Below are 26,815 nucleotides of genomic sequence, written 5' to 3'. Positions count from 1 at the left end.
TTGTACAGTATGGCCAAGAGCAAAGTGATGGCTGAGCTGGAACCTGCAGACACCTCGCGCAAGTCCACATCTGCGTTCCATCGTGCCATTAGCGTCAGATTGATCCTGTCTTCTTTTGCATCAATGTTGTGCACCATGGTACGGCGCAGACGAGATCGACTTTGCTCGGATCGTAGCTCGGACCGTGGATGAGCGCGACTTGACAACAGGCTGTATTACACCGCCGTTGACTCGTGCTGTATAGAAGCAAGGTGGACAGATCCATAGGAGGGAATCGATGCTGAACCGTCTGCCTTTGTTGCAGTCCGCCTTTTGAGAACACGTAAATACAGCCTTCGACAGGGCAGCTGATATCGTCTGGACTGATGGCGTCGTGCTTTGCTTTAATAAGATCTTCGAGCTCTTGCTGCTCTTCCTCTGGCTTGTCGTTTATGTTTCGGGAGGCTTCTCGGTGCTTGAGATGTACCTCAAGAGATTGCAAGATGCCTTCGACGTTGTTGATGGCTAATGCCATATTACCGGGAAGATGTTCGTGGTTGACTCTGGAGATACCACAGGCGGTCTTTCTACGTTGTTGACCCACATGCGATTTTCACTTGCCCTTGATCTGCTGGAGTGAAAAAGATCCAGAAACAGACAGCGAGGTCAGCACGAGTGTCAAGCGGCTTAGGCTGTCGATTGCTGTCTAAATTCCAGAATCTCCTTGTTCTGGCCCTTTCGCGTCCAGTTCTTTGGATGTATTCCACAAATCCGCACACAGGGAACAGACCGAGGCATTCCGAATGATGGACTTGAGCTTTGCCAACGGGAAACGTTGACAACAGCATCAGCATCGACGCTTCGTCCTGCTATCATTCAATGGCATGACAGCAAAGTCAGACCTGCACCATGATAGAAGTCGAGGGAATGCTGCCAGAATCTCGAAGGATTCATGAAAAAATTTCGATGCTTCTTTGCTGCTCTTTCACCGCTTCAAGCAAGACCGGAATGCATCTCCACGGTCAAAGAAGCTCTGGCCAAGGCATGTACGTCATATTCGATGGTTTCACCCCGCTCATGGCAGCTCCAACCAATGATTTGTTGTTGCGATTTGGAATTGCATCCCACATCGTTCGCGACAACAAGCGCCAGGCTCGCAGACAAGGAAGTCATATCGCGGTGAAGAAGTGTGATGAGCCAAATGAAGCTTAGAGGCCATGTCGCAAGCTCATGAAACAGGCAAGCTGAAGCGCGGGCTCGCAGGATAGGCTGATAAGCAGAGGAGTTGAGCAAGAAGAGGAGCAAAGGCAAAAGGCCGAACGAACTCCAGAACACCTAGCATTTCTAGCTCTGATGTCAATCCTCAAGACTCAAATACCTTTTCGAGCGTTCGGCTATAAGTGACCGCTTCGCCCTTTCCCTTCTTCCCCTCCTTACACCACTCCATCTTCAACACCAGACCTATCCTCACATCTCACCCACCACACATAGCAATCATGTCTACCTACAACGGAGCCTGCCACTGCGGAGCCACCGAGTGGACCGCCTCCCTCGACAAGGACACCAGCAGCCACATCCTGTGTCACTGCAACACCTGCAAGATCCTGTCCGGTGGCGCCTACACTCTCAACCAGATCGTCCCCAAGGACAGCCTGAAGATCACCAAGGGTGGTGACAACCTCAAGAACTACACCTACAAGGGTGACTCTGGCAACCCCGTTCACTGCTACTACTGCCCCGAATGCACTGTAAGTTCTGCCTGTCACATCGCAATGCTTTACAAACCATCGCGCTTCAACTCCACTGAAGTGATCGCTGACAACTTGGTTTACAGACTCACGTCTACCACCACCAGACCGCTCTCGGCGACGACAAGATTGTCCTCCGCACAGGTCTTCTCTCTGAGGGTCGCAAGAACTTCGGCCCCGCCGCCGAGATCTACGGCAAGGACCGCTTCTCGTGGGAGAAGGAGGTTGCCAACACCTTCGAGGTCCTTCCTCCTCAGTAAACTCTTTGCATGAAATAATCTTGGAACTCTTTGGTATTGGAAGCATCAGACAGACAGACTCTGCGAAGAGCTATGAAAATATGAATCACTATTGAACAATCCTCCATACATGCCCAACCTCGTGTCGGTCCAACCCTGCAAAATGGCTTGTGAAGCTGCACGATGCCTTCCACCTTCTACCTATCCAACCATCCGCACGGCTGGCTCACGAACGCACGTTGACTGTGGGTAGCCTTCTTTCCAGTACTATGCCGCTGAAACGGCTGCATCCTCGTACGCATAACCGCTCAGCGAAGCAAGAACCAGCATCTCGACATTGAAGATCTTTTGACCTTCTAACCTCGTTCAGAGACAAACCTAAGCATGCGCGCAGCAGGCTCCGAACTTTCTATCTTACTTTCCAACTGCAGATTCCTCATCGGCTTGTATTCTTGCTTGCTCCCGTGCCCAATCCTGCTTTATACCTCTCGACTACTGAGCGGCTGCGCGAGAGGTGGCATGTCGACAACCCTATTCTCGAAGTCGTTGCCTGTGTACAACCTCAAACAGCGGAAATTGAGATGGATGGTCGGGGCCAGAAGTAGAGACTGTGTGACTCGTAGGAGACCTTCGATGGTGAACGTGCTTGGTTGCATTGATGAGGCCAGCCTTCTGAATGAGGATTCAAACGCGACTTGTCATTTCCAGATCAATACACTCCTCGGAATGCTCTCACTGGAACGCATCATCAGTGTCAAGAATATCTTGCATTTTGACGGCCATGGACTTAGAACGCGTCTGTTGATGAAATCGATTCGGCTTTCGATTCAATCCTCATCTGACGTACCCAAGAAACATTCCCATCAACATTGCAAGACACGTAGTGCAGTCGCTCTTCTTGAGTTCTCAAAAGGTGAAGTCTCGCTTCTTGGCCCACAATATGACATTGTTGAGCTTCTCTAGGCCGGGTTTCTCGTCAGGAGACTGACCACATATCCATGATATGGCGTATGTTTAAAGCGGTGGATGGCTTTAGAGGCGGCACAAGGGCGATGCTTGCTGGACATAAGAGCGGACTTAGACGCGCAATCGTGAAAGCCGTGGGGTCCCCCACACGGCAACTCTACACGACAGCTTGGAGCAAGGACACAGAAAAGCACAGCTTCAAGCCTGGGAAACAGAAAGAAAACATGCCAGACAAAGTCGTTAGGCAACCGAATAACGAGAATTGTACATCGTTCATCGTTTAGACCGTATGTCGAGCGTATTCGGAACTGCGGGAGCCGAATCACCTCATGATGGCCGCCGCGGGGGCGGGACGTGAACGTAAAGTCTCGTCATCGCTTGGCCACATTACGCTGACATTCGAGGTTGCTATTTAGGCAGCCAGACCTCTGCCATTTGGTAGGTTTGATCTATCCATTCTATCAGCAAAAATGAGGTTCTCACACATTCTACCTTTGGCTGCCTTGAGCGCCGCATTTGTCGTACCAAACGAGCAGGTCTTCAGTGAACTATCGATTGATGATACCACTCACGCCCGTGCAAACCAGGGAGCCTGGTCTGAGCAGGTCCTTTCTGAGCTGAAGCATGACTTTGCTGAGGCTGAGAAGGGCATCAAGGAGGCTTCAAACAATGCTAAGCACGCCCTTGACGAGGCCTTTAGCTCCGTTTCGGATGCCTCGAGCTCAATGACGACCAAGTTCCAGGAGACCGCCTTCGATGCTAAGTCTTGGTTCGAGTCCAACGCCAACAAGGCCTACGAGGATGCATATGAGGCTTTGGACAACCACGGAGATCACCCTCATCACCCTCCTCCCCACCACAAAGACCCTCATCACGGTGGCCCCCACCATGGCCACAAGCCTAACGAGACTGTTTGGCAGCTGCTCAGCTCGTCAAAGTACACTGAGAAGTTCTCGAAGCTCATCTCCGAGTACCCTGACCTCGTCGAGAAGCTCAACTCGACTGACTCTGGCAACTTCACCATCTTCGCACCTGCCGACTCGGCTTTCCCTGACCACGATCCTCACCACAAGCCTAGCAAGGAGATGATCAAGAAGTTCCTCGAGTACCACATCAGTAATGACTTCTACCCTGCTGGCAGAGTCCTCATCACCCACACCATTCCTACTCTCTTCGAGGGCGAGCATTTGCCCGGCAAGGCTCCTCAGAGACTCAGTGTCCACCTTGGTCTCAAGGGTTTGACTATCAACTTCTACTCCAGAGTGGTTGCCATCAACGTCTTCGGTACCAACGGTGTCATCCACGGTGTCGACAGCCTTCTCATTCCTCCCCCAAGAGCTTTCAAGATCATTGACCTTCTTCCCTCTGAGTTCTCTACTTTCGAGTTGGCTCTCGGCAAGACTGGCCTTCTTGACGCCTACAACAGCACCGACCATCCCAGCGGTACCCTGTTCGCCCCTTCCAACTTTGCCTTCCAGAAGCTTGGTCCTAAGATCAACGCTTTCCTCTTCAGCGAGTACGGCAGAAAGTACCTCAAGGCTTTGATCCTCTACCACGTAAGTAACCTCGTCCGCCTCGAGCTTGTCAAAGCGTCATACTAACACTCAATACAGACTGTCCCCGACAACGTCCTGTACAGTGATGCTTTCGTCAAGGCCGAGGGTCATGATGGTATTCCCAAGGGTCACTGGCACGTTGATCTTCCCACTGCTCTCGAGGAGCACTCCTTGTCTATCGACGTTGGAAGATACGGTGGTCTTATTGACATCAAGGTCAACGCCTTCTCCCGCGTTAGCGTACAGGATGGTATTGCTGCCGATGGTGTCATTCAGGTCGTCAGCGATGTCCTCATCCCTCCCAAGAAGCTCAATGGCGCTAAGCTTAGAACTTCCAACTGGTTCGGCTCGGAGAAGGAGCTCAGCCTCGAGGAGTTCAAGGCCAGATTCGAGCCTCACGTCGAGAGAATGATCGACCTTTAAATCAGAGGCGATACTTCTCGATTTATGATATGACCACACGATCCTTTCTATCATCTTTAATTAGTATGTAACATTAGTAATTGCCCTTTGAGGCAACTCGGAACAAAAAGGCTTTGAGCTACTGTACAATCTCAAAAATATTTTGTCAAAACGACTCTGTTTCGAGTACAATGTGACAGTGCGTATCACCTGGCGTATTGTATGTAATCCTGGACTAATATTGAAACTGTTCTATGGGCATTTGTTGTAATTGATTCTCTGCTGATGTGATGGAAGGCGGATTGCTGATTCTGACGCCTGTCAGGCAGAAGCGGACTGAACATCGCCGGTGATAATTTTGCTAGATCACACCACGAATCGACTCACTCAGTGTCAAATCGAGCGATTAATATAGAAAGAAGACACTACAGATGTCAGAACTGGACTTTCGTGTAATAGAGTTGCAAACATGGTCAGAACGAGAGATGAGAAGATTGAAGCAGGGTGGCCCGACCGACAAGCAACGAGCCAATCACGACATTGGATTTGCGGAGAGCGGCGACGGACGTTTGACGATGCAAGTCCAGAATGTCGACGAATTAAGATTTGAGCAACTCACCCACTCTCGCTCTCTCCTCTGTCCGGCCACGCAACCAGGGCAGCTCAGCATCTCGGCTGTCAAGTCAATCGCGCCATGGTTGCAGAATAGACACGACAAAGTCTCCAATCACAATGGTCGCCCACCTCCACCCGCGCTCGCGGTCCACAATGTCGCTCTTCAGCGGCTGCCTCGCCATTTGCTTCGCTGTCGTGGCTGCTCCTCACGTCCTTCCATGTCCCGTCGACAAGACACAGCTCAACGATAGCCCCCCGGCAGGCGGCGAACCGAGACGCCGCAGACGTCGCAAGCAAGCCGCTCCATCACCCGACTCGGATCTCCAAGACGACAACGACATGAGCCAGTTGGACCGCCCGAAGCGCGAATGCCCTGTACCCAAGCCTAGTGGTCTCATTGGCCAGGCCATGGGTTTCAAGCCTCAAGAACAACGACAAAACCCCACTGTCATCATCCAAACGTTACGGGAACGACACGCCAGACAAGACTCCGGGTCCAGCGACAAGTCTGTCTAAGAGAATAGGACGAAGAAGAATCTCTCCACTTCTGTTTCATGTACATACAATTTGCGCACCAATCAGCCGACCACCAACACTCTCTCTGGTCAGGATATATATACCCCCCTTCATTCCGAAACAATGTACATTAGACGCTATCCAAACACAAAAGTTACGAACACCCGCTTCCAGAAAGACCATGCACACCTCCAGGCGACATGTAACTACAACTACCCGTCCCCGTACTCGTCGAGTTTTGCGCCGTCGTCAGCGTGACATTGTCGAAATTGATATTGAAGCACGGATGCACCTTCGAACAACTCACACTTGCCGTCCGATTCTTGGACTCCTTGCCAGACAACCAGCCAGTGAAGTTGGTGAAAGCAATATTGCTTATATCCATCAAGCTGGTACCCGCAAAACTGCCATTGTTGCCCGAGTTTTGATCGATGGTGGGACCTGCATCTGCGCCTTGGACAACAAAGTTCGAGAAGTGGATGTTACGGACGGATCCCCAGCCGCCACCGCGAGGGAGGCCTGCATTTTCGTAGTAGCCGTTTGCGGACGGGTTTTGGGGGACCAGGGCGCCGACCCAGGTTTTTATCAGGACGGAGCCGTGCATATCTTCGTTCCAGCGGATTATCTGGGATAAAGGTTAGTCGTTGCTTGGTAGCGCTGGTAGATTGGAGTGGAGACTTGCCTTTACATCATCCACGATTACGTTCTCGACAGTGTTGTCCTCGAGGTATTGTCCTACGCTACCAATGGCCATGCCGTTGCCTCCTCTGCAGGTTGCATTCTGGACGAAGATGTTGTAAGATCTGGGCTTGATGGCAATGCAATCGTCACCACCTTGGTATACGAAGTTGGTGAGACGGATGTTTTTCGAGTCCATCGTATCTTGCATCAAGTCAGTACAACTGGTCATACATTGTCGATCTTCAAAGCAACTTACCAAATCCATCGGTGTTCTGCACCCAATTCTGACTTGTGTTTGCTTGTGTTGCGGTGGCGTTGCAGTATAACTCGTCAATCCACATGTCTGTGCCATTCATGATGTTGAAACTCCACAGAGGTGGATCCTTGACGAAGAACTTCTTTACTGTCACATCCGAGACGTTCCAGAAGACCATTGGCATGGGTCTGCCGGGTACTGTATGCCCAGCTTCCGCAGTATACCTGTCAACAGACATAAATTTGGTGTATTTGGAGACTCGATAGATGTAGAACTCACCAGGTATCACCATTTCCAAAGATACCTCCTGTTCCATATCCGTTGATGCGGATGTGATCGCCCGTCAAGATGAACGAGGCAGCATGATTCTGGAAAGCGATCGGATAGGTAGAGCTATTCTGTCTCCAGTACTCGATATCCGGAGAAAACTGGTCTTCTGTTAGCACCTTCTCTCATCATCGACTGTTACACTCCATGCTTACAGTCCAAATGCCCCGCCAATCAATATTGACATCGTTTACAACAGGATTCAACTTTGAAGCAATGTAGTAGTTTTGGTTTTCTGGGAAGATGATGTCGCCTCCGTTTCCACATTTGCTAAATGCTTTGAGAATGTTGGGAACGTCGTTGGTGGTGCCTCCATTGGCGAGTACTGTGCATTGAGGTCGTTTTCCATGAGTAGAGTAATGCACACCACCACCTGCTGACACTGTGGGAGTCGCCAACGCAAGAAGTGTCCAGAGATTAGTTGAAATCATCTTTGCAATACAGTAATGAATTGTTCAGACCGATTCTCTACAGGGGACATCCTTCACGTTTATATACTCTATCAAGATGTACCTACTGTCTCCGCAAAAGAGAGAGATCTACACTTTCTGCAAGGAAGAAAGACAAGGGTGGTTGTGATGGAAGGTAAGCATTTTCGCTCCAATCATCTTGTCCTGTCCCGTGAGGAGTAAATGCAGTTTGAAGGCATGATGTGCAGTATCCAAACTCCAAAACAAGCATTTAGCCATTTGCTCGGCATGAAACATACCGAGAGTCCTCCTCTCTCAAAAAGGAAGGAGTAAACGCGGGGAAGCCGCCATCGACCCATGACGTGTGTTGTTTTCTGCAAGGCACCGCGACTGACTCCGTCGTTCAACCAATGCCATCTTCGCATCAAGACACCAATCAATCGATCCCACATCCAAAGCAGCAGAAATGGTAGCAGCAGTATTGGCTAGGTCTCGCTTTATGGCATCTTTACCACGCAGTTACATCCAGACCTTCACGCGAACATACACCTCCACCGCACCCAAAAAAGCAGCAAAGAATCGTCTCTACAATCCGTGAATCCACCTCTAACCCCTTCTCTCATCCCAACTACAGTATACTAACAAAATCAAACAAAACAGTGTACGCTACGAAGATGAATTCGAGACCCTCAACCTGCTGTCGGCTAGCAGTAGAGTCCCATTGATCACGCTGTGGTCGGCTTCCTGGTGTCCTTCGTGTAAAGTGATTTCGCCATTGCTCAAGGAATTGATCACAGAGGGAGTAGGGGAAGAGCAAGGCGGTGTTTCGTTTGCGGAGATCGAGCTCGACAGTCCTACATTGGGTGGTTTGGCGTTGAGGTATCAGGTACGTTGCTCCCCTATCCCCAATCACCTATGGGCGTGTGAGCTTTGGTCGTTCGAGGAGACTTGTGCTAATTGATATGGGTGGCTGTGTAGGTTAACTCATTACCTACCTTACTGGCCTTTGACAGACAAGAAGCACAATTGGAGACAAAGGTTCACAAGGTGGAGGATATGAAGAATAGGCAGTTCTTAATTAGCTGGATCGAGACGGAAGCTAAGCGTCATGGCGAAGGCGGTGCTGGAGGAAGCAGCTTGTTCGGGCTGTTTGGTCGCTAGGTTAAAGTAGTAGGAAAAGATTGCGAGATTTCAACGAGGACCTTGAGCAAGGTCTGCTAGTCTACGCTGAGCACTATTGCCTGATGACATTTCAAATAGATACACACCCCGGAAGATTGTTTTCCCCTTCAAGGTAGTTCACACAAGATATGCGAGGTAATTTGGAGAAAGATAACAAGGGTATATATATGGTCTAGTAAACGCATAACAGTTTTTCAGCTAGCAAAATGCAGCAGACGAGCAAAAAGATCAGATTCATTATTGCACCATGTAACGCCGCATGAACAAAACCACCAATCCCTCCTTTTTCTTTCGTGTCAGACATGATCAGATCGTTTTGGCACCATTCCTTCTTCCTGGACTTTCAGGAAACCTCTCAACGAGACATTACGCGGTATACGCGGTATTCGCGGGCGTTTATCCGCATGGATCGAATAAAAAAGACAGAATTAGAGAACCACAAAATTGGGAATCAATATGTAGTCCATGCCATGGTAGAAGTTGCCCAGAGGTTTTCTTACACGAACTGTCGTGCACTAGGCTTGATAATACAATGCAGACTGGTTGGTGACGGGGTTGGGTGCCACATACACGTTCTGATATGGGTGTGATGGCATGGTGAAATCGGCATTGGCAAACATTGGGTTCACCATGCCCGCTGGGGGACGTCTGCTCGCAGCTGGAGGCTGCGCGGGTGCAGGCGCGGCAACGCTCGAGATAGTGGTCGAGTATTGTCCGTATTGTTGCTGCATTGGCACAGGGCTCGTGAGCAGTGACGTCGAGACAGGGGCCACAGGCTGTGGAGGTGGCTGAGGTTCGTCGTGCCAGTTCCACTTCTCCTTGAGTTCTTTGAAAACAAAGTTGATGCGCCATCCGGTCTCCTTGTTGATTTTCTGGAAGATCTGAAGCACTTCCTCTTGTTCGCGACGCTCGGTCAAGCACTCAGCAGCGTGTGCCAAGGAACGGATAGCTACACTAGCAACTCCTCTGCACAGTTGTTAGTACTAAGCGATCGACATCACTAAGAACTGCACTTACCTGTCTTTGACGTGAGCCGTAATACCGCAGATCATTTGCGAATGGCGGTGCTGCATGTCGTGCATTTCAGGGTTATCCAGACCAAAATAGGGATGGATTTGTGAGAGAAGGACCATAACGGTGTGGTAGAAGAGGCGAGCGACAATGGTTGTACGCTTGATCAACCATACTTCTGGGAAACAAGATTTGGATGAAGTGTGCTGAGGGTAGAGGTAGGCCATAGGGTGCATGGTACGTGGGATGTTGTCGTTCCAGGCATCTGTCCAAGACTTCAACTTCTGCCATTCACCGTACCTGTTTTGGCGGCGCATTTCTTCATCACGCTGGTCTTGCTCCTGGTGTCGAGGTATGGTAGCTCTGAAGTTCGCAACCTTTGCAACGATGTACAACATGCGATGAGTCCAGATCTCTTCCCGACCGTTGTGAATCTCGCGGTTGAAATCCATATCAATGCCCCAGTCATCAGGATCCCAAGCGACCTGCCAGTTGAAGTGGAGACAACTCAGGACCTCCAGTCCAACGTTCAGCCAGAAGCAAGCAGCACCAATGCCTGATGAACGCGCGTTCCATCCACATTCTTTGATGAGAGCACGCGCACCTGCAATATGATTCATCCTTTGTAGCGCGCGCTCGCTCATAATCTCATAGACGTTCAAAATTACCGCAGTAGTTGCACAAACGATAGTGTCGCGGTTAGGATTCTGAAGGTTCTTGAGAAGGTATCGGGTTGCAGTATCGTAATAGTGCAGAGCCTTTTCTTCACTGTAAGCAGAATTGACGAGGACTAAGTGGCGGGCACCACACGCCAAGAAGGCGTTCAGTAGCATTGGCTCGCCTAACGAATGGAAGGGTAGCAAGCGGGAAAACTGAGGGCGTTAGTCGAAACCTGTGACCAAATGTCCAAGTGGTACGTACGTGTTTCATCGGATCCATGCTGTCCATCCAGAGGCCGACCTCCTCGACGAAAACTTGCATGAACAAAGTCTCCTCTTGGGTAGTCAGAAATTCGCGTCTGCCTTCAGCGGGGTCATCTTGATCTTGCTGTTGACTGTAGGCTGATATTGAGTTCCTCTGTTGATTCGAGAAAGGAGAATCTTGAGTGGCATGATTTGATGTGTTATAGGCATCATACTTGTGATCCTCGACCTGAGGATATGACTCGGGGAGTATGCCCTGGATAGATGGAAGCGGTTGGTATGCCATATTTGGGGCAGACGGAGTAGCTCCTTGCACCTGCGCCTGGGCGTGGGCTTGTGCTTGAGCATGGGCCTGAGCTTGAGCATGGGCTTGAGCTTGAGCGTGGGCATGAGCATGAGCTTGGGCTTGTGCCTGGGCTTGAGCGTGTGCATGTTGTGCTTGAGCGTGTGCCTGAGCTTGTGCTTGAGCATGTGCATGTGCTACAGCAGCCGGGTTGTATTCGAACATGGGCATGCCCGTCATGTCGGTGGCTTGCAGCTGCGGCTGGACGATTGATGGCCGCGAAGGGCGCGCGTCCTTTGCGCCGTACTTTTCAAGACCTCCGACGTACTCGGACGCAATTTCGCGAGACTCGTCCACGAAGTCTACCTTCCATTCCAGAGTGGGAGCCTTTTGCGGAGGTCCCTGGCAGTTGGTGTCGATGAAGTTGAGGCGCAGACCGCGTTTACATTGGCGATTGGACTTGCGACAGTTCTGGCAGATGGGAGCTCCTTCGTCGCACTTGAGATGGCGCTCGCGACACGTCAAACATCCGGTGCGAACGCGTTTTGGTTTGGACACGACGGCCGCGCCTGCGTCCGGCGCAGGCACATCGCCATTGCCTGTTGGCGCAGTCATGGGACCGGAAGGTCGGTCGCTTCTCGTCCTTGAAGCCTACAAGTCGAAGCTGGCTTTGGTTCGTTGGCCGGGAGCGTCGTTCGCTCGAGTTGTGTCGAGTCAAGCGGAAAACAGTTGGCGAGGTTCGACTGGTGGATGCAGGCACGTCGCTCTTCAACTTGGCCAAGTCGCGTCTACCGGTCGGCACTCTTCGCACCGCGGCGCTCTCTACAAATTCAGTTGGGTCGAGAGAGATAGCAATAGAACATAGAGGTGATGGTGAACTCAAAGCGCGATGTAAAGGTGGGAAGTTGCTGCCGAGTTGACGCACGTCTGCACATGCCTCCTGCCCTCGTTCAACGCTCGGACGCCCTCGCTTCTGCTTTGCTCCTTCCTAATCCTCCTCGGAACTAGTCTCTTCCTTGGACTAATCGTTCCTCTTGCTTTTATGCACCCTTGTACATTTCTTCTCTCGTGCTGCCAACTCGACCCGCCCGCTCATGCACTCTGCTTAGATATTGCTTGGAAGTTGGAAACACGTCCTCCAAAAACTCTTGCCTGCTTCTCATCTCGGCTGCTTGTGCAGAGACCCTTGACTGCTCAATTGGCAATCTGAGCCTACTCACGAGCGCCTTCCCGCTGTCATCTGTCACTTTGTACCGACCAGCTCTCATGATTCGTGCCTGATCAGGTTTCATACCTCAGCTCTATATACGTACATGGCTTTGCTACAGAATTCTACACTGCCTCCCGCACAGCCGGCCTATGTGTTCAGAGGTCATAATGCACAGATCCACAGCATTTGCTTTGTGCGCCATAACACTCGTCTGTTGACTGGTGACGCCGAAGGCTGGCTCATCCTATGGAATCTGGCTTCTAAGCGACCTGTCGCTGTGTGGAGGGGACATGCCGCTGCCATCCTAGCTGTGTCCACTTGGACCGATGACAAGCTGATTACGTGAGTTACAGGCACATGTCTTTTCATCTGTTGCCATGAACTAACGCATGTCGAAGACATGGGAGAGACAGTAAGTTGCGAGTCTGGCAGCTCCGTGAGTCGGATGAGTCTACCTTCTCTGTTGTTCTGCCCATAGAAGATCCTGTCACTCTGCGCCATGAGCCATGGCTGTTACATACAATCTCGGTGAACACTCTCAACTTCTGTTCATTCTCCTTTTGCGAAGCCTCTCCATCAGAAGCCGCACAACTCTCTTCTGAAGCCAAGGAGACGACGCTTCTGGTCGCTGTCCCAGGAGATCGTGAAGGCGATATTGATATTTATTCCTTACCCTCTAAGACGAAACTGTCCACTGTCTGTGCGCCTAAGACTGTCAAGCTAGGTACGTTTTTGAACCTCTATATCGTGGTATCAGGGCTAATTCGACAATAAGGCATGGCCATGTGCGTCAAGATCTCGATACAAGGACCCCAAATTATCCTGATCGCAGGCTATGAAAGTGGCCACTGCTGCTTCTGGCAATTCGACAAGGACCGCAGTAAATGGATTTTGCTCTCCACCAGTAAAAGTCATAGCCAGCCGGTCCTCTCCTTGGACATCGCCCACTCACTCAAAAGATACTATACATCGGCTGCAGATGCCACTATCGCTAGTCATTCTCTTACAGAACCAACTACATCCCAACCTCTGAAGACAATCGAGACTAAACACTCCGGTCAACAGTCCCTACGAGTCCGATCCGACGACAAAATACTGGCTACCGCTGGTTGGGATGGTAATGTGCGAGTTTACTCTGTCAAAACAATGCGCGAGCTCGCGGTTCTGAAATGGCACAAACAAGGGTGCTATGCTCTTGCCTTTGCAGACTTACTGCCGGAACAAGTCGAAGATTCAGAAACAAACAGTACAGGCTCGAGCGAGGGCACGGAAGCACTTCAGACGGCCGTCCAAAGACGCAACACCAAAGCACAAACAACACACTGGATAGCCGCTGGTTCAAAGGATGGAAAAGTCTCGCTTTGGGATATCTATTGACAAAGAAAAGAGAACTGTGTACGCTACGAACCTGGCTCTTAACCAAGGTTGAACTCTGAAGCACCTCCACCCATCATGGCCTTTGTCTTTGCACGCATGATCCTGGCTGCCTCCTGTGAGTCTGTCATCTGAGGAGCGTCATCACCATCAGGTGCTGATGACTTTCCGCCAGAACTCTTTGCACCCTTGATGTTAGCCTTGTGACGAGAGTCCTTGGACTTCTTCGCATCTTCCTTGCCAGGACGCAGACCGGGCACCTTGATGCTACCGGGCTTATCTCTGAGAGCAAATGCTTTGGCCAGGTGACCGAGATGGAGAGTCTTGATGTTGAAGATTCCTCTCTCGGCAGCTACGTGGGTAGCGTAAGCTCTGATATGACTTTGGTATGCACGACGAGCCTGCTCGAGATGCTTGGGACTTTCAAGAGCCCATCTTTCGACATCAAGTTGCCAGTCCGTTGCCTTTTCTTCCCACTCGCGACCAGACGATACTGTGCCAGAGGTGGGAGTCAGACCCTTTTTGAGAAGTTCAATAGCGTCATGACGAGTGAGACCATGTCCGGCGTCTCTTCGACCCTCTTTCAAAATGTCGACGTAGCCTTCCTCGTTACCGGGCTGAAGGAAGATCAGAGCTCGTCCCTCGCGACCTGCACGGGCTGTACGACCAATACGGTGGAGATGGTCATCCTTGCTGAACGCAGGATCGTATTCGATGACAAAGTCGACATTTGGCAAATCTAAACCACGGGAGGCAACATCCGTACATACCATAACCGAAGCATCCTTGTTATTTGTGAAAGCCTTGAGAGTCGAGGTACGGATATTTTGCGGAAGGGAACCGTGCATGCGGAAGATGGAGACATCGTTTTCCTTGCCCGAGATGATGGGTGCGATGGCCTCAGTGCACTGGTCGTCGATCGAACCTCCTTGTCTGATCTTGCCTGGTGCCAGTTTCTTCTCGTAGTTTGACAATTCCTTCTCTTTCTCTTTCTTCGCAGTTGTTGTAATAGGGTTCATCTTATCCAGTTCAGACAGCTCCGGGTTCTTTTTCCTCTCCTCCTTTGCCTCGGAGCCAGTAATTTTCTTCTCTCCACCGCGTGTCAAAACCTCGAAATGGAAATCCACCGAATCGGCACATGACATGAACACGATCGTCTTCATGACTGATCCCTTTCTAGCAAATGCTCGTCGGAGAATGGCAGCTAATGTGACCAGTCGTAGCTTGGCCGGAACGACTGCATACGATTGCTTCAACTGGGCGGGTGCTGAGAAAGCGTGGCCGTTCTTTTCTGCGTCTTCTGCGTCCCTAGGCTTTTCGGCAGAGATTGACACGGCCTCTTTCAAGGTGATGTTGCCCAATCTCTCGACGTCCATCTTGATTGTCGCAGAACACAAAACTGTAGTTCGCTTCTCAGGCAGTCCAGGGATTGGTGCTTGTTGTACTTTGCGCATACGCAGATTCATGAGCGAGACGATCTTTTGAATGTCGTTTTCGAAACCGAGTTCCATCAAACGATCACCTTCATCGAGGACCAGCCATCGTACGTTGCTCACATCGAGTCTTTCGGTATGCTCCAAATGATCGACCAGACGACCAGGAGTGGCGACCAGAATATTCAGACCCTTTCTCAATCTTGCTTTCTCTGATTGTTTCTTCTCTCCACCAATGACGGTTCCAGCGACGATCCAGTGCGCGGCTCCGAGTAGCGATTCAAGAACGGTCGAAATCTGCTTGCTGAGTTCGCGAGTGGGGGCCAGAATGATGGCGAAGAGTCCAGAGTCTCGTGTCAAACCGCCGGTGCCACCATTGGCTTTCCTTGCTGTCTCTGACATGGTGACCAGACGTTGTACGATGGGAAGGAGGTATGCCAGTGTTTTACCGGAACCAGTTTCGGCCTGGATGAAAGCATCCGAATCGTCTTTTACTAGTTGTGCAACAGCCTTTGCTTGAATGGCTGTGGGTGCCTTGATTCCCATCTTTTCGAGCAGGTGGCGGGCGACGTTCGGCGACAGACCTAGTGAGGTGAAAGTGTCGAGTTCTGAGCTCAGAGGAGCGTTTGAAGGTTGTACGGGCTCTGCATCTTCTACTTCCTCCTCTTCCTCGACAGGTGCCGTCGTGGCAGTAGGGTTGTATGTGAACAGAGACGAGATGACCTCCTTAGGACGCTGTCTGGGAGCATTGTTGGGGTCTCTAGGACCAGTACGTCCGGTGGTGTGTGTGGGTTTGTATTCGCCTCCGTCAGTCTTCTGACGCTTGAAAGGTCTGGGTTCCGAGTTCGAGCCTGAACGAACGTCGTTTCTCGAATCGTTCTCCTTCTTGTAATCCGGGTTGCTCTTATTCTGTCCATATTGCAGAGCCTTCTTCGCCGTCAAACGATCCTTCCAGCGGCCACCCTTGTATGCGGTTGTTTTGGGTGCCCATGGGGTATCGCCAACCGCAAAGTTCAGAAGCATTCCATCGTCGGCCATGGTGACTTAGTTTCGAGTAAAAAACACAAATGTTGATGCAAGTCCGGAAATTTTGCAAGCTTCACCAAACGGAAAGATTCAGGAAACTCTTTGCAGATCTGGGGTAATCGCCAAGCTTTCGAGGGTAGACGAGCTCGGGCCAGCCACATGCTGATGGCACAAACGAAGGCTCGGAGTCTCTCTCTCCGGCCATCTCTCACTTCAAGGACAACGACTGTCGCAACGCACAAAACTCGTCAAGATGTCAGAGGCTTCCACTGGGAATTTCATCTGCCCTTCCTGCCATCCGGTCTCTCAATGATTGGTCTCGACAACCTTAAGACTTTGTGCCTTCTGATAGGTCACATTGGCTCTTCCATTGGCCATGAGATTGCTCCACAGCCACAGCGCATCTCTTTAGCGAATTTATATTACCCACTTCAGCTGAGCCCAGCACGCCGGATTCTGTTAGACGAATGGCTATCTTCGCTCAGCGCCGTAAAGATGGCTTTGTTTCAGGCCTGCCATGGTTGATCTACGCGTATGCCAGCCTGCCAGCACTGAGACACGAGAAACCGTTGAACCATGACGTGTGTTGAAAGTAACATGCAGATGCACTGATGCACCCTCTGCCGCTCTCTTGCGACCTGCATATCAGGAATTTTTTATCCTCCAAATCTCTTTGTGATACCTTGACATACAGCTCTCTATCATGGCTCAACGAATGCGCGCAGTACAGTACACATCAGTCCAGGGTGGACTTGAGAAGAACCTACGCTATACCGAAGACGCCTTGGCTCCACAACATGACGAGCAGATGCAACGAGGAGATCATGTCATGGTTGAAGTCATCTCTGCATCCATAAACCCTCTGGACTGGAAGATGCCCGAAACCCCTGTCCTTGGAAAAGCTCTGACCTATTCCTTTACCTCTTCGGCCTCGATACCTGGTATGGATTACTGTGGAAGAATCAAATCCACAGGCTCCACCATCGATAGCTTGGCCATTGGCGAAATGGTATACGGTCGTTTGACCAGACCAACATCTTCAGGAACCCTTGCTCAGTACGTCAACATCGACCCTGGTACCTGCATACCCCTTCCACAAGGCGTCAACCCAGATCATGCTGCCACTCTTGGCATTGCTGGTGAGACGGCATACCGCAGCATTGTACCGAACGTCCAGTCTGGTGACCGAGTCTTCATCAACGGAGGCTCCTCAGGAACAGGCACTTACGGCATCCAAATCGCAAAACTTCTCGGATGTCATGTGACAGTATCTTGCTCAACAGCTGGCATGGAACTCTGTAAAGAACTCGGCGCAGATCAGGCTTTTGACTACACCAAAACCGACGTTATCGCCGAGTTGATTGAGAGCGGCAAGTCTGGGGAGCCATTTGATCTCGTGGTGGACGATGTTGGCGTACCCGCAGATCTGTACAACGAGTCACACCTATACCTCAAGCCGGAGGGCAAGTTCATTTCGATTGGAAGCAAGAACGACATCAGATCGCTTGCAGCCCGCACGCTCCCGACCTTCATGGGTGGAGGAAGACGCAAGTCTGAACAGGTCCATGTTCTGCTCGGATCACATCGCGATGACTTGGTGCAGCTCGGAAGATGGATGGCTGACGGCAAGATCAAGGCTGTCATCGATTCCACGTACCCCCTGGCGGACGCAGCTGAAGCATATGGAAAGCTGAAGGGTGGCCATGTTCATGGCAAGATTGTGATCAGAGTGGGCGCGAAGCAGTAAAGTCTTGATAGAGTCTAGGATGTCTGTAGCATTAGGACGATGTACAATATTTAATACAATTAGTTACAATTCGTCGTCGGTCACGAGTCATAGAGCGTCAACCGTTATGAGATGTAGCGCGTATTTTCAGGCACAAGCAAGGGTACTGCCCATACTCAAAAGCACAGCGTACTGTCCATACTCGATCAGAAGCAGTTGCAATTTCCACTTGCCAAAATGCTGACAATGGGTTGAAAAGCACCACGTCGACCTCGCAAGTGCGGGGACAAGCAGATCCAAAAACAACCCATCATCGTCTATCGAACCACCGCAGTCACGTAGTGGAGGCGCACCAACATGGCGTTTCCGTTATTCCGCAACTTCCATGGTATGCACACATCCGGTGCTGCTCGAAATCAATTGGCGTCATCTGACAGTTGATAGTTGCTCTCCAATGCCGATATTCTACGTCCAACATTGCCAGGCGTGCGATACACACATTCCGCGAGGTCCGACCTCTCCGCACATTCAGGAAAGAGCTCCAGGGATCACAACGGACCGTGGGCTTTGTACCCACCATGGGCGCATTGCATGAAGGCCATCTCTCATTGATGCGCCAGGCAGCAGCCGAGAACACGGATGTATTTGTGAGCATCTACGTCAATCCCACTCAATTCGGCGTCAACGAGGATTTGGACAGCTATCCCAAGACATGGAATGAGGATGTGGAAAAACTGCAGGCTTTGGACAAGGAACTTGCGACTCGGACTGGCTCGGGTCGCATCACTGCCATCTTTGCGCCTACCACAAAAGTCATCTACCCGACACTGCCGCCGTCTTCTGAGATCACAGGTCCTGGATCCTTTGTTACAATCACACCATTGGGAAGCCTGCTGGAAGGTGCTTCGCGTCCTGTCTTCTTCCGTGGTGTTGCTACCGTCTGCATGAAGCTCTTCAACATTGTCATGCCCGAGCGGGTCTACTTTGGACAAAAGGATGTACAACAAACGGTCGTCATCAGACGTATGGTCAAGGATTTCCACCTCGACACAGAAGTGAAGATTGGACACACTGAACGCGAGGCTGATGGCCTGGCTTTGAGCTCGAGAAACGTCTACTTGGGTGCCAGGAGAAGAGAAGTCGGTGTGGTCTTGTCTCGTGCTTTGAAGGCAGCCGAGAAGAAGTATCTACAAGGGAAACGTACCCGCGCGGATATTCTTTGGCCTGCGAACGAGGTCTCGACAAGCAAGATGATGGAGCAAGACGATCTACCACCGTCGAAGCGTGCCAGAGTCGAAGTGGACTACATCTCGTTGGCTGATCCTGATACCATGGAGGAGATTAAAGTTGTAGATGCTGCCAAGGGTGCTATTCTTAGCGGAGCTATCAAAATGCTCCCTCTTGAAGAGCCTCAAGAAGGTGAAGACTGTGGACTGGGCGGCGGTGTCGTGCCAGTCAGGCTGATTGACAACATTATTCTTCAGCCCATAAATTAGACAACTAATACAATATAGTCACGGCGATGAGCCAAGAGCAATGCCCCAACCTAGCATTGAATGCTTCGCTTGAGACCAGTCGCTCGTCCAAGCCATCATGAACCAACCAATGGCTAGGTGACCACCAAAGATAGAAGATTAACGAACCCGATCTACACCTAGCCTTGTACTCCATCGGAGCGTTTTGACATGCTTAGAATATAGATCAACAGAATCAACGGAAAGTCGGTGGTTGGTTGTCGCCGGCGAGTGTTGATGGTTCGCAGATCCTTGCCGAGACCAGATGCTTGAAGTCCGTAGCGGGGAACCCTTTTTCTACACCTCATGACGACTGTTGCTGCATACCTGCATGCTTGATCCTTGGTCAACCTGCCGATTCACAAACAGAAACAACAGGGCTTCTATCGTGTGCTGTTCGCACGGTTCACTGCCTCATGATACACTGATGATTCTGCAAGCCGCTAGCCGTGCGAGGCAGACATCCATTGGACATGTGTCTGATGTCTCGGCCACGATTTGAGAATTGTATTCGGACCAAGTGACTTGAGTAGGGCGATACTTACACTAGGAGCCTTGAGATCTAAAGCCCACCATTAACAAGGTGTTGCTGGAGCAAAGACCAAGGGGAACTGCGATAGCCTGGTCTAGTCACCTGCATGACTCTTACATACATCGGCTCTCCAACAGGCAAACTTCGACCACAGAAGCATCATCATCAATGATGTGAGTGCGCGTGTCACCCTCCCCTAGCAACAGCCCGCCAAATCTGTTGGTATATCCTCCCGCAGGCGAGTTTAATCAGCCGGGCAATCGGCATCAGATACCTACCGATGGATGCCTCGTGGATAAGCGTAAGTGTGGTGGAGTAAGTGGCAGCTCGTCGTGTTGGACCTTGTTTTTGTCACTCTTGCTCATGTCGATGTCTATCTTTTTGTTCCCCATCTCTTCCCAGCCACTGCTTTTTCTCTTTCTCTTGCATTTTTGATAGACCCCAGTGATCCCTTATGGTGAGTAATGTCCGAACGGTCCTGCAGCTTCCCTGCGCAGAACGAGATGCTTGTATGAGATGAATATTCCTAACGTAGAGACCAGGCTTCAACACATCAGAGTGCGCCATATCGGCCTGAGGTTCAGAGCTTGGGCGGAACACCCACAGTCCCAGTCGACATACCAGTATGCGCCGTCTTCATGCTTTTGTATATCATCGCTGGTGTCTTACATTTTGGAACGTTCTTGAGAAATAAAAAGGTTGGAAAGAAGTTCATCTTTGGTGGAATGATGTTTGGTAGGACCTCGAATCTCGCTCCTCTTAACGTCTGATCACATAGCTTACTTGAACTTCCAGGTCTTTGCAAAATCCGGATAGTAACACTCAGTCTTCGCATTGCATGGGCATGTTACCCTCGCAACATCAGACTGGGTATCGCAGCACAGATCTTCGTCAACATCGGTGTCGTATTGCTATACTTTGTCAACCTCTTCTTCACGCAACGCATCGTCAGAGCACAACATCCCAACTTTGGCTGGAGCAAGTTGTTCACGCCACTGATCCCGATCATCTGCGCCATCACCGTCTTGACAATCATTGCTTTGATTGTTGCTGTCATCCAGTCCTTCTATACCTTGCACAAGAACATCCACCGTATCGACCGTATCATTGAGCTGTATGGACCCACAGCCTTCTCTGCAATCGCCTTCGTCCCCATCGTCATCATCACTATATCGACACTCCTTCGACTTATCCCCAGCGTCCGCGGCCAAAAGGCACTCGACAAGTTTGGCTCAGGCAAGATGAGCACAAAAATCGCCATCGTAATCCCCAGCGCAGCCCTCCTTACCCTCGCTGCCTCTCTCAAGGCCGGCACCAGTTATCTACGTCAAGTCCCGCTATTGACACCAGACAACACACCCGAACCTACACCTTGGTACTTCAACCGCGGCATCTTCTACGGCTTCGGCTTCGGCGTGGAGATTATAATCTTGTTCTTCTACATGGCTGTCAGAGTGGACAAACGCTTCATCATCCCCGATGGTGCAAAGGGGCCTTACTCGTACGCCGGCGGCTTCGTCTTTGCCGGCGAAAGCGGCAATGAAAAGAGTAGATTGGGTCAACGCGACTCTACCCGCAACCTCACGGGCAGCTCTCAGTCATTGCAATCGTGGGGTGGCAGCACACGTCGTGGTGGCAGAAGCAAGGCACCTTCTGTCATCAGTTGGGGTGGTATCAGTCAAGCGGATACGGAGATGGGGATTGGAGAGGATGGCGTGGAGCCGGTTCCTTATGTCACCACCGAGGATGGTGAGATTGCTAGACCGGCGAGTATTGCAGGTGCGGAGCAGGAGATGGGCTGGGATTCGAAGAGTGGTAAGTGGAAGCTCAGACCGGTCTCTGGCATGTCTGCTGTTTCCACTGCTATTCCGATGATGCCCAGAGAGGATGTCTGAGTTTGGGAAAAGAAGGAAAGAAACACAGCACGTTTCGGATAAGCAAGATGTGTGTGTAAGGAAGCAGGCAAAGGGCGTTCTTAAGAGGACGAGCGAGGAGTTTTTGTACTTGTCATGATTTCGTGTTTCATTCGTGTAAATAACCACAGCCTCTATTATGAAATTACAGACCAGATTTCCTAGTCTTTCCTGATAGTCTTTATACCATTGTCATTCTTCTTCGCCTGTTCCTTGAGGAAGGCAGCCTGCATGGCTTCCAGGTCTTCGTCGTCGCCGCCAGGTTTTTGCGAGTCTTCTCGTTTCGATGGCTCTTGTTCTGGAACACGCCGTACCTCAGGTTGGCCTGCCTGGCGCGCTTCTTCAGCCTTCTGATCTTCCATCTGCTTTCTCTCCATTTCGTCAAACTCATCGCGCCTGTCGATCCAGCGTTCCTGGACATCTCGGACATCGATCTTGCCTCCCCAGACTTCTTGCATGGCGACCTGCCAGACCGAGTCGTTTGTGCCCTTGTCTGTGCCAAAAACGTAACCGCTGGCCCTGTCAACGGCGTGAAGCAGGTTTGTCATTGAGACTTTATCTTCGATAGCGAGAGTCTCAAAAGCCACGAGACCAAAGTCGCCAATGAGTTGGATCAAAGCTTCGTTGAGTGCAGTGAACTTTGACTCTGGCAGTTTTGGAAAGTCTTGTCCTCCGGCGCGATGATCCATGTTTTGTACTGTCGTGTTGTTCTGTTCGGCCTCGAGGTAAGGCAACATGTAGTCTAGATCCTGGACTTCGGTATAGTAGTCGAGGTTGAAGGGTAGTGGTTCGGAGTTCTTTGCGAGATTGTCGATTTTGGTCAAGACGTTGACGAGCGGAAAGGGTAGATGTAGCATGCTACGCAGACATAACAGTAGCGATGAGATATAGAGGGTAGGGCGTGAAAGGGTGAGGGAGTCGAGCAGATGTACAACGATTAGCTAGACAGAGTCAGTGTACGGTGTAATGGCAGGAGAAGTAGTAGAGGAGACGGACTCTGAAGCCAATCTTTTCAAGACGGTGGAACAAGTTGGGCATTGTATTGTGATGTGTAAATAGCTCGACTTGGCCAGGGCAGTCGAAGAGAATATACGAGTCGCTGAGTTCTTTCAAGCCTTCGTCGAGCCACTCAAAGTTCTCCTGCAGCTCCTCGAGCGCATACATGACACCGCCATTAGGGCCTAGCTCTTCCTGTTCCATGACTTCTTCTAGTGAGACCAGGTCGCGAATGTCCAGGGCGCATGGATATGAGGTCTTGTCGTTGGCGGGATCGAGGTTGACGACGGCGCATTTGCGACCGACGGCTGTAAGGAACTGGTGCATGCCATCGCAGTATGTCGACTTGCCCGCACCAGGCGGACCGATTACCAGTTGTGCGAAAGGCATTGTTGCTGTGAGAGTTGATGATGGGAAAATAAATGTTTGCAATGACGAACAAGAGGGCGGCGTGGATTGCCCCGCAAAACATTGGCTCAAGTTGCGCCGAAGCAAGCGAAGCATCAAATCCATCTCTCACTTCCTGATCAATCACACACGACAATGAGCGGTATGTCGCTTTCTCCTTTTGATCCCTTGACAATACTGACACCCTCTCGCAGGCCAAATAGAGCTCGCCAATGCGCCATCCGACGCCATCTCGGCCGTCCGCTTTGCTCCTCAATCACCAAATCGCCTGCTGGTCGCCTCGTGGGATCGCAATGTCTACCTCTACGACACCAAACAAGGCGAGAACGGCTCCTTATTGCGCAAAGTAGAGCACCGTGCTCCCGTATTGGATCTTTGCTTCGGCGACGATGATGCCACTGCCTTTACCGCTGGCCTCGACTGGGACGTCAACAGAATAAACCTCGAAACTGGAGAGAAGACCGTCATTTCATCACACGAAGCTGGTGTTAAATCCATCGTCTACTCGGCCCAACATCACCTGCTCGTCTCGGCATCCTGGGACAGCACCCTCCATGTCCACATACTCAATAACGGTAATGTCGCCCACGCTCCTGCTACCGTTCCGCTGCCATCGAAGCCCTTCTCCATCTCCTTGACTCCTACAAAACTTGTTGTCGCCATGGCATCGCGTCAGATCTTCATCTACGACCTGGCTTCCTTGAAAATGCTCACTTCACAATCCGCACCCTCTCAAGAATCCGGAAACTCAAGCATCCTCGAGATCCAGCCATGGCAACAGCGCGAGAGCAGTCTGAAGTTCATGACGCGCGCTGTTTGCTGCATGCCCAACGATCAAGGCTATGCGCTTTCCTCCATCGAGGGTCGCGTTGGTGTCGAGTGGTTTGATCCCTCGACCGAGTCACAGGCCCGCAAGTACGCCTTCAAATGCCATAGACAAGCCGACGAGGGTGTTGATGTTGTATATCCCGTCAACGCTCTGGCTTTCCACCCGGTACACCAAGGCACTTTTGTCAGTGGAGGCGGTGATGGCTTTGTCGTGCTGTGGGATGGCGTGACCAAGCGCAGAATCAGACAGTACCAGGCCTACCCTTCCAGTGTGTCGAGTGTCTCTTGGAGCTCCGACGGCAGGTATTTGGCTGTCGGTATCAGCCCTGGTTTCGAAGACGGCAAGGAGGTCATCTCGGAAGGCCAGGTCAAGCTGTACATCAGAGAGCTTGCTGACGGAGAAGCAAAGGGCAAGAGTGCCAAATAGAATCAAAGCAGAGGTTTGGAAGAATTTAGAAAATATGGTCTTTGATACATTAGCGTAGGCGTTTTCCATCCTTTTCAACTCGAGGGGGTCCTGACATGAATTTATATTTCTTCTTCGCCTTCCTCCTTCAATCCTCGTCCATCTGATCTTCATCGTCATGGCTGATGATACCCATCGAGGCACCAGCTCTTGTATTCGCCATGTCGTCTTTTCCAAGCATCTTGTCAAGTATAAACTCAGCACCCTTGTCCCTAGCAGTGGCTCGTATAATCGCGGCTTTGGCTCTTCTGATAGCCTCCTCTTCCGCCTTGCGAATAGTTCCAGATACCCTGACGACCTGGATAACGCAGTTCTGATCGATCGGTTTTGGTAGACGAGTGACGAAACTCAGGGCTGCCCATACGAGTCGATAATGCGCGCGTGATACCCGGACGATTGCCGTACTGGTGGCGGGGGAAAGATATTTTACTGCTTCCGATCAACACTCGCTCTTTCATAGATGTATTCATTCGGAAAGCGGTGGAGAGTGGAAACTTACCGACTAGACTAGCCGCTATCATACCACTTCCATAATCGCCGAATAGTTCTGCCACGCCATCTCTGATTATACGTGCTAAGAGTTGTGCGTTGAGTTTGTCCGAGGACGGGCGGCGGAAAGAGATTACATGTGGTAATTCGGCGTCTGTCGAGGGCTTGGTTGGAGTTTCTGCATCCGGGTAGAGGATGTTCAGAAGGAGGTAGCGATGCTTCAGTCGGACCATGATGACGGCTGTGGGCGCTTGTGATGGACGCTGTGGAGTTTGGTGGCGGATGCGATCGGCATCTTATGGCGCAGAAAGTGCTTGGAAAGGCTGTTCAAGTCATGGTGATTTTTGCGACGATGATGCTCGTCTTGCTTTCAGAAGTCCGCGACGGCTTCGAGAAGTCTGGAGCTTGGCATGCGGTCACTTTTTGACATGTGATTGTTCGAGAAATGATTCAAAAGAAACTGGCAATATGCTTCGAGATTGGGGGTATCTATGCTAGGTATGCTTTTCAGAATGTACAAGGTTTGCTCTATGCGCGCTTGGTTCTCTTCTTGCGCTTCTTGTTCTTCTTTGACTTTTTGCTCTTCTTGATTGTGGGTGCAATCACATTGCCCTCATCGTCGAGCTGTTCCTCATCTTCATTGTCCGACTCTTCGTCTTCATCTTCCGAGTCTGAGCCTGCATTCTCCTTTGCCTGTTTCAGCTCCTCCTTTCTTGCCTTCTTATCCTCGGCTTGTTGCTTCAGCTTTTCTTCCCGTCTGATTGCGGCTCCGTACTTTTGCTTGACTTCCTTCTCGAAAGCCTCCTTCTCGAGCTTGAAAAGCATCATGGTTGCTCTTGCATCCTCTACTGAACTGTGCTCGCCGCCTTGAATGTCCATGCCAAGGAACTCCTTTGCCAACTTGCGCAGCGCAGGGGCTCTTCCCATTGACATCTTGCGGAACGTTGCGTGTCGTGCAGTATCCCGGATATCTCTCTTGGGATGTGAGAGTAGCAATACGTCCAAATCGTTCTTCAGAGCGTGTCCAATCAATATCTTTCCCTCCAGCAAAGCAGCAACCTCTTTCTGTACCTCTGAGAACGGACGTGCGACATCTGCCTTCAAGTGGTGAGGACGGATACCACTGACGAAAGTACGGTAGTCGGTGACCTCGACGCCAGGTACGGGTTGTACGAAACTATCGTAGATTTGTTCGCCGTGGAAGTTGACAATCGAAACGCGCGCGAGCACATTATCGTCGAGGGGTCCAGTACCGACCATCTCACAGTCGATGGCCAAGAACTTTCCAGGCTTGTGTGTCGGGTGAAGTCCTTGGTTGACGAGAGAGTCTGTGGAAGTTCGTGTCGAAGCGACTACTTCGTTGACAGTTGCAGGTTCGGCATTTGATGGTGTTCTCGGCGTCGAGGCAGGAGACTTGGAGGCTGCAGAACCCATCTTGTTCTTTCGTTGTGCGAAAGAAGGTTTGCTCAGCTCAGTCCTCGCTCTCTTTGTTCCATTCGATGCGCCTTGGAATCTCTTGAACTTTTCGTCTTGCGATTCGGTCGTTCTCTTGCGCTTCACGCTTGGGTGGTCGTCATCGGCGGTGGGTTTCGGCTTGAGTGTCTGTTGTAGTTTCTTCCAGTTGCTCGACAACTTTGCAACTTCAACCTGTGCCATCTCTTTCTGTTGATGTGGGTTGCTTTGCTTTGCGTCTCTGGGGAATCTCTCTCCAAGAGTCAGACAATTGTCTAGGTTTGGTCCGTGCATTCCTGAGTACTTTTTTCAGTCCGCGGCCGGCTGCTGGGCCGACCGAGCGGCTTAACGCCG

At 51.0% G+C, this 26,815-nt stretch overlaps 16 protein-coding genes across 16 annotated transcripts; 10 read left to right on the top strand and 6 right to left on the bottom strand.

Moving 5' to 3' along the window:
* Nucleotides 1-1,098: 1,098 nt before the first annotated feature.
* Nucleotides 1,099-2,087, top strand: M438DRAFT_344863 (uncharacterized protein). The gene is made up of 2 exons (XM_029905318.1): nucleotides 1,099-1,727; nucleotides 1,814-2,087. The coding sequence occupies exons 1-2, from the start codon at nucleotides 1,476-1,478 to the stop codon at nucleotides 1,985-1,987; spliced, it is 426 nt and encodes a 141-aa protein (XP_029761746.1). The 5' UTR covers nucleotides 1,099-1,475; the 3' UTR covers nucleotides 1,988-2,087.
* On the top strand, nucleotides 2,030-2,990 carry M438DRAFT_344862 (uncharacterized protein). Its single transcript, XM_029905317.1, has 2 exons — nucleotides 2,030-2,701; nucleotides 2,814-2,990. The coding sequence occupies exons 1-2, from the start codon at nucleotides 2,351-2,353 to the stop codon at nucleotides 2,952-2,954; spliced, it is 492 nt and encodes a 163-aa protein (XP_029761745.1). The 5' UTR covers nucleotides 2,030-2,350; the 3' UTR covers nucleotides 2,955-2,990.
* A 161-nt stretch (nucleotides 2,991-3,151) lies between these two features.
* Nucleotides 3,152-5,049, top strand: M438DRAFT_344861 (Fasciclin-domain-containing protein). The gene is made up of 2 exons (XM_029905316.1): nucleotides 3,152-4,488; nucleotides 4,546-5,049. The coding sequence occupies exons 1-2, from the start codon at nucleotides 3,403-3,405 to the stop codon at nucleotides 4,909-4,911; spliced, it is 1,452 nt and encodes a 483-aa protein (XP_029761744.1). The 5' UTR covers nucleotides 3,152-3,402; the 3' UTR covers nucleotides 4,912-5,049.
* Nucleotides 5,050-5,531: 482 nt separating this feature from the next.
* M438DRAFT_344860 (uncharacterized protein) lies at nucleotides 5,532-6,191 on the top strand. Its single transcript, XM_029905315.1, has one exon. It carries the CDS (start codon nucleotides 5,659-5,661, stop codon nucleotides 6,019-6,021), a length of 363 nt encoding a protein of 120 aa, XP_029761743.1. The 5' UTR covers nucleotides 5,532-5,658; the 3' UTR covers nucleotides 6,022-6,191.
* On the bottom strand, nucleotides 6,176-7,716 carry M438DRAFT_404978 (pectin lyase-like protein; the record flags this gene model as incomplete). The annotated part of the gene is made up of 5 exons (XM_029909756.1): nucleotides 6,176-6,646; nucleotides 6,710-6,903; nucleotides 6,959-7,182; nucleotides 7,238-7,386; nucleotides 7,441-7,716. The coding sequence occupies 5 exons, from the start codon at nucleotides 7,714-7,716 to the stop codon at nucleotides 6,176-6,178; spliced, it is 1,314 nt and encodes a 437-aa protein (XP_029761742.1).
* Nucleotides 7,717-8,157: 441 nt separating this feature from the next.
* Nucleotides 8,158-9,067, top strand: M438DRAFT_344858 (uncharacterized protein). Its single transcript, XM_029905314.1, has 3 exons — nucleotides 8,158-8,289; nucleotides 8,356-8,581; nucleotides 8,674-9,067. The coding sequence occupies exons 1-3, from the start codon at nucleotides 8,162-8,164 to the stop codon at nucleotides 8,854-8,856; spliced, it is 537 nt and encodes a 178-aa protein (XP_029761741.1). The 5' UTR covers nucleotides 8,158-8,161; the 3' UTR covers nucleotides 8,857-9,067.
* On the bottom strand, nucleotides 9,026-11,990 carry M438DRAFT_317248 (uncharacterized protein). Its single transcript, XM_029902737.1, has 3 exons — nucleotides 10,810-11,990; nucleotides 9,895-10,760; nucleotides 9,026-9,843 (listed from the first exon to the last, which is right to left on the bottom strand). Exons 1-3 carry the CDS (start codon nucleotides 11,707-11,709, stop codon nucleotides 9,393-9,395), a joined length of 2,217 nt encoding a protein of 738 aa, XP_029761740.1. The 5' UTR covers nucleotides 11,710-11,990; the 3' UTR covers nucleotides 9,026-9,392.
* A 417-nt stretch (nucleotides 11,991-12,407) lies between these two features.
* M438DRAFT_373930 (WD40 repeat-like protein) lies at nucleotides 12,408-13,681 on the top strand (the record flags this gene model as incomplete). The annotated part of the gene is made up of 3 exons (XM_029908461.1): nucleotides 12,408-12,646; nucleotides 12,703-13,028; nucleotides 13,080-13,681. The coding sequence occupies 3 exons, from the start codon at nucleotides 12,408-12,410 to the stop codon at nucleotides 13,679-13,681; spliced, it is 1,167 nt and encodes a 388-aa protein (XP_029761739.1).
* Nucleotides 13,682-13,719: 38 nt separating this feature from the next.
* M438DRAFT_271897 (putative ATP dependent RNA helicase) lies at nucleotides 13,720-16,149 on the bottom strand (the record flags this gene model as incomplete). The annotated part of the gene is made up of 1 exon (XM_029900512.1): nucleotides 13,720-16,149. One exon carries the CDS (start codon nucleotides 16,147-16,149, stop codon nucleotides 13,720-13,722), a length of 2,430 nt encoding a protein of 809 aa, XP_029761738.1.
* Nucleotides 16,150-16,361: 212 nt separating this feature from the next.
* M438DRAFT_344854 (NAD(P)-binding protein) lies at nucleotides 16,362-17,927 on the top strand. The gene has a single exon (XM_029905313.1). It carries the CDS (start codon nucleotides 16,841-16,843, stop codon nucleotides 17,882-17,884), a length of 1,044 nt encoding a protein of 347 aa, XP_029761737.1. The 5' UTR covers nucleotides 16,362-16,840; the 3' UTR covers nucleotides 17,885-17,927.
* Nucleotides 17,928-18,110: 183 nt separating this feature from the next.
* M438DRAFT_317238 (pantoate-beta-alanine ligase) lies at nucleotides 18,111-19,625 on the top strand. Its single transcript, XM_029902736.1, has 2 exons — nucleotides 18,111-18,251; nucleotides 18,308-19,625. The coding sequence occupies exons 1-2, from the start codon at nucleotides 18,221-18,223 to the stop codon at nucleotides 19,357-19,359; spliced, it is 1,083 nt and encodes a 360-aa protein (XP_029761736.1). The 5' UTR covers nucleotides 18,111-18,220; the 3' UTR covers nucleotides 19,360-19,625.
* Nucleotides 19,626-20,024: 399 nt separating this feature from the next.
* Nucleotides 20,025-21,894, top strand: M438DRAFT_197645 (uncharacterized protein). Its single transcript, XM_029899315.1, has 3 exons — nucleotides 20,025-20,366; nucleotides 20,452-20,644; nucleotides 20,705-21,894. Exons 1-3 carry the CDS (start codon nucleotides 20,364-20,366, stop codon nucleotides 21,802-21,804), a joined length of 1,296 nt encoding a protein of 431 aa, XP_029761735.1. The 5' UTR covers nucleotides 20,025-20,363; the 3' UTR covers nucleotides 21,805-21,894.
* Nucleotides 21,895-21,903: 9 nt separating this feature from the next.
* Nucleotides 21,904-23,235, bottom strand: M438DRAFT_295236 (putative ATP binding protein). The gene is made up of 2 exons (XM_029901869.1): nucleotides 22,819-23,235; nucleotides 21,904-22,763 (listed from the first exon to the last, which is right to left on the bottom strand). The coding sequence occupies exons 1-2, from the start codon at nucleotides 23,206-23,208 to the stop codon at nucleotides 21,984-21,986; spliced, it is 1,170 nt and encodes a 389-aa protein (XP_029761734.1). The 5' UTR covers nucleotides 23,209-23,235; the 3' UTR covers nucleotides 21,904-21,983.
* A 126-nt stretch (nucleotides 23,236-23,361) lies between these two features.
* On the top strand, nucleotides 23,362-24,481 carry M438DRAFT_364622 (putative nuclear pore complex subunit; the record flags this gene model as incomplete). Its single annotated transcript, XM_029907739.1, has 2 exons — nucleotides 23,362-23,368; nucleotides 23,421-24,481. The coding sequence occupies 2 exons, from the start codon at nucleotides 23,362-23,364 to the stop codon at nucleotides 24,479-24,481; spliced, it is 1,068 nt and encodes a 355-aa protein (XP_029761733.1).
* Nucleotides 24,482-24,608: 127 nt separating this feature from the next.
* M438DRAFT_373924 (uncharacterized protein) lies at nucleotides 24,609-25,242 on the bottom strand (the record flags this gene model as incomplete). Its single annotated transcript, XM_029908460.1, has 2 exons — nucleotides 24,609-24,949; nucleotides 25,020-25,242. 2 exons carry the CDS (start codon nucleotides 25,240-25,242, stop codon nucleotides 24,609-24,611), a joined length of 564 nt encoding a protein of 187 aa, XP_029761732.1.
* Nucleotides 25,243-25,467: 225 nt separating this feature from the next.
* On the bottom strand, nucleotides 25,468-26,718 carry M438DRAFT_344851 (uncharacterized protein). Its single transcript, XM_029905312.1, has one exon. The coding sequence runs from the start codon at nucleotides 26,663-26,665 to the stop codon at nucleotides 25,538-25,540; it is 1,128 nt and encodes a 375-aa protein (XP_029761731.1). The 5' UTR covers nucleotides 26,666-26,718; the 3' UTR covers nucleotides 25,468-25,537.
* Nucleotides 26,719-26,815: the final 97 nt, after the last annotated feature.

This window comes from Aureobasidium pullulans, assembly GCF_000721785.1.
Source record: "Aureobasidium pullulans EXF-150 unplaced genomic scaffold scaffold_7, whole genome shotgun sequence".
NCBI classification, from domain to species: Eukaryota; Fungi; Ascomycota; class Dothideomycetes; order Dothideales; family Saccotheciaceae; genus Aureobasidium; species Aureobasidium pullulans.
This window is presented reverse-complemented; position numbering and strand designations above follow the sequence as displayed.